General features: G+C 46.5%; 1 protein-coding gene across 1 annotated transcript; it reads left to right on the top strand.

Moving 5' to 3' along the window:
• Nucleotides 455–2,894, top strand: LOC102191000 (gamma-crystallin F). The gene is made up of 3 exons (XM_005676450.2): nt 455–556; nt 636–878; nt 2,555–2,894. The coding sequence occupies exons 1-3, from the start codon at nt 548–550 to the stop codon at nt 2,825–2,827; spliced, it is 525 nt and encodes a 174-aa protein (XP_005676507.1). The 5' UTR covers nt 455–547; the 3' UTR covers nt 2,828–2,894.

Below are 3,852 nucleotides of genomic sequence, written 5' to 3'. Positions count from 1 at the left end.
TGAGCCATGAGAATGGGAAAAGGTTCTCCGGGGAAAATCCCATCCTCCTTCAATCTCCTTCCTGTGCAGAAGGCAAGTGCCTCTGTGTCCCACATCCTCACACCAAGGAAAAGCTCTCTCATCTAGACGCCTCCCGCCGGGGCCCATCCTGACCTCTGACCTGGTCACTACCCCGTGTTGTTCCTCAAAAAGAGATCACTTAGAATATTTAAAAGATAAATAAAATATTTCATTACAAGTGTTAACCCGGTTAAGCGCTTTTGCTCGCTTCCCATCTCCTGAATAGGCTTCATTTAAAGGCCCCAGAGGCACCAAGTGACAGTTTTACGCGGGTCATCAGTTCGAAAGCTCTGGAGAGTCTAAGAGAAAACATACAGTAAGTCCCCCACCCCACCCCCGCCGTCATTATATAGAAAAGAGACAGAAAGGAAATCCTCCTCACCCGGGGGCCCCTTTTGTGTTGTTCCTGCCAACGCAGCAGCCCTCCCGCTATATAGACCGCGCGCCAGCCGCACCGCACTGAACTCCATCCCCGCGTCCAGCAGCCATGGGGAAGGTGAGCCCCGCGCCGGCGGGAGGGGCCCGCAGCCCGGCTGGAGGCCAGGCCTCTGAGCCTCTCCTTCCCTTCCTTGCAGATCACCTTCTACGAGGACCGGGGCTTCCAGGGCCGCCACTATGAGTGCAGCAGCGACCACTCCAACCTGCAGCCTTACTTCAGCCGCTGCAACTCCATCCGCGTGGACAGTGGCTGCTGGATGATCTATGAGCAGCCCAACTTCCAGGGCCCCCAGTACTTCCTGCGGCGGGGCGACTACCCCGACTACCAGCAGTGGATGGGCCTCAGCGACTCGGTCCGCTCCTGCCGCCTCATCCCCCACGTGAGTCCGGTCCCCCTGGGCCTGCCGTGGCCTCGGGTCAGCTGTGGTCAGGCTGTAGGACGGTGGCCTTCCTTTGCTGGTCCTAACCGGATTCTCTTTTCCTTTTTAATCTCTCTTAATTGAGAATGCAATGTTCTTAATTGAGATTGCATTTTCCTTTTCTAATATAAACTCACCTCTACTGGGGAAAAGTGGCATGGTATCTGTTCAGAGTGTCTGTGCCACAGGTGATGAACTCCTCACACTCAGGTGGTACTTGGGCTAGTCCCTGGGCTATTTCTGTCTTTCCTCACCTGTACAATGGGGCTACTAGGGCGGCTAATTCATAGAGCTGTGTGAGGTGGGAAGGAGATTGCCTGTCACCTGGCAAGCCACCCTTCCCCCTCCAGATATTGACTACTTTGAACATCCAGGGTCGCTCAAGTCCTGCTTTTTGATTCGTCAAAACAACTAACCAGCAATGTGATTCCAGTAGCCCCTGCAAAGCCATTGCTATCCAAATAAAGCCCAAACAGCCCGGAATTCCACAGTTAGGGATGCTGTAATTTGACTGTGACCCAGTCCTGTGGAAAATGTACCGCTTTGGGTAAGTTTGAAAGCCCCTCAGAGGGTTTAATGCCTTGATAGGACCCAGACTGGCATTAGGAGCCTGGAAATCTCAGCTTCCACCTTCCAGTGCTGACTCTTCTGATTACAGCCTGAAAGCTCTAGTCATTAGTTTCTCATAAAAGAAGACAACATGGTGTGTGTCAGGCAGTTGTGAAGATCAGATTAGGCAACGGACATGTGAACCCTTTGCAAACCATGGGAGATGCCTTATTAGCAGTTTTTATGCCTCAGAATGAATTGCTTATGAGGACCTTTGCTAAGGAGGGTTTGATGGTGGAAGAAGGAAAACTGAATATGTACATGCCAGGAAGAAACAAGCAGATAAAAGCACAAGTGCTTAGAAGAGACAGACAGGATTCACCCAGGACTAACAGCAGCCTCCCTTCCATTTTCCTAAAGGTCTATAATCTATCCATCTAGGCAGGAATTATTTTGACAGATCACACATTAGAGCTGAGAAATGAAACTTAACCGTTAACAATGGCTCTTGCTTTTCAGGACTTCAGAATAGCAGGACTCAAAGCAGAAAGGCAGGAATTAGATGTCTGGGCTGAATGGTCATCATTCTGTGCCTTACTTACTCTGGGGAAAGGAATTCTGCTTCCTCTCTCCCCAGCCTCTTCTAATGCTACTGAGATCCAAAATAATGCCTTTTGCAAGGGATATATTTGCTTTTTTACTTTAACATCTAATTATTTTATATCCTCCAAGGGGACTCCAGACCACCAGAAATCTATCAAGGAAAGAACAAAAAATTATATATAAAAGCTGTTACTTAAAAGTGGTACTAAGTAGGCACTAAATATGGTTCATGTAGTTTGTGGCCCTGGAAATCTCCAGGGAGAACCATGCATATCTTGATCTATGTGAATAGCACTCCCTTCAGTTCTGCAGTCTGCAGTCTACCCCGTGGCACACAGTGGCTCTGGTGTTGCCTGTCTTTTAAACTTGTCATCTCTGATGTAAACAAGATTTTGTAAATGCCCATTCCCCCAGGGCTGTGAGTGATTAGTGGCTAAGGACTAGGTTCTCTGACTTCCCCCATGTGCTGATTGCTGAACCCACAGACTGGTTCCCACCGGCTGAGGATCTATGAGCGAGAGGACTACCGAGGCCAGATGGTGGAGATCACAGAGGACTGCTCCTCACTCCACGACCGCTTCCACTTCAGTGAGATCCACTCCTTCAATGTGCTGGAGGGCTGGTGGGTCCTCTACGAGATGACCAACTACCGGGGGCGGCAGTACCTGCTGCGGCCGGGGGATTACAGGCGCTACCACGACTGGGGGGCTACAAGTGCCCGAGTGGGCTCCTTGAGGAGGGCTGTGGATTTCTATTAAAATATTTTTACTCTACCCTTTTCTCCACATGAAAGTTAATAAAATATTTCTTGTGTGCTTGATGCAATAATGCATTTCTCTCTTCCTTTCAAGCTCCTTGAAAGGGCTCAACAAAAAGAAAGCTGGGAATGATGCGAATTTTCTTACAAGTATCAGCGGGAAAGGTGATGCAGAGTTGCAGTAAAGAGGACAGGCTCAGGACAGAATGCCTGGTGCCACAACCACTAAAGTGCTTTAGTTGATCAACAAGTTGCTTAACATTTCTGTGCCTCAGTTTCCTAATTTGCAAAACTTGGTGTAATGATACTCTTCATTTCTTAAGTTTGTGGGGTGGATTAAATAAGTTCTTATTTTAAAATCCTTGACACATTTCAGCTTTGCATGTAGTAGTTTTTAGGAAACTTCTGCAAGCTTGCTGGTGAAACATCTGGTCATCTTCTTAGTACTCTTTCCTTAGTAGAACTCCCTTTTGGAGACCACAAGTAAGATGGCTATGTGCAATTGCATCAGAGGAAGACAGAGTTAGATAGAGATAGATGTGTCTAACACATCTTTGGTATAAATATATGTGACTGCCAGAATAGTTTAATTAATATATATGTATCCAGAGCACAAGGATAAGAACTAAGTGCTACCTAATGAACAGCCCAACAGTCTCTTCCAAACCTTTTTCTACTTAGGTGGGATACAAAACATTCAGATAGTGTGCACTGATAAAAATAAGCACAGAGGGACAGAAGTAAAGGCACAAGGTACATGATCAGGAAAATTACTTGCAACCATGCAAAGTTCTTGAATCTACCATTGGCTAGGCTGATATTGTCCCCATACTTGGATCAATTTTCATTATCTCTTGCTCATGAATCAACATTTGAAAATAATCATAGCACTAAGGATGAAACAGGGGGACTGATCATTTAATTGAATTCAAAATTTCTTTGCAGGAAGATAAAATTTATCAAATGTAATCTATGTAGGTAGTCTATTATCTACTGAATTTTCTTCAGTTGAAAATACTAGACTTC

The sequence above is a fragment of the Capra hircus genome, chromosome 2 (genome assembly GCF_001704415.2).
Source record: "Capra hircus breed San Clemente chromosome 2, ASM170441v1, whole genome shotgun sequence".
NCBI classification, from domain to species: Eukaryota; Metazoa; Chordata; class Mammalia; order Artiodactyla; family Bovidae; genus Capra; species Capra hircus.
This window is presented reverse-complemented; position numbering and strand designations above follow the sequence as displayed.

What these genes read in the sequence shown, in the direction of transcription:
- LOC102191000 (XM_005676450.2), top strand. An exon ending in CCTGCCGCCTCATCCCCCAC is followed by an intron (nt 879 to 2,554) that starts GTGAGTCCGGTC and finishes CTGAACCCACAG; the next exon opens with ACTGGTTCCCACCGGCTGAG.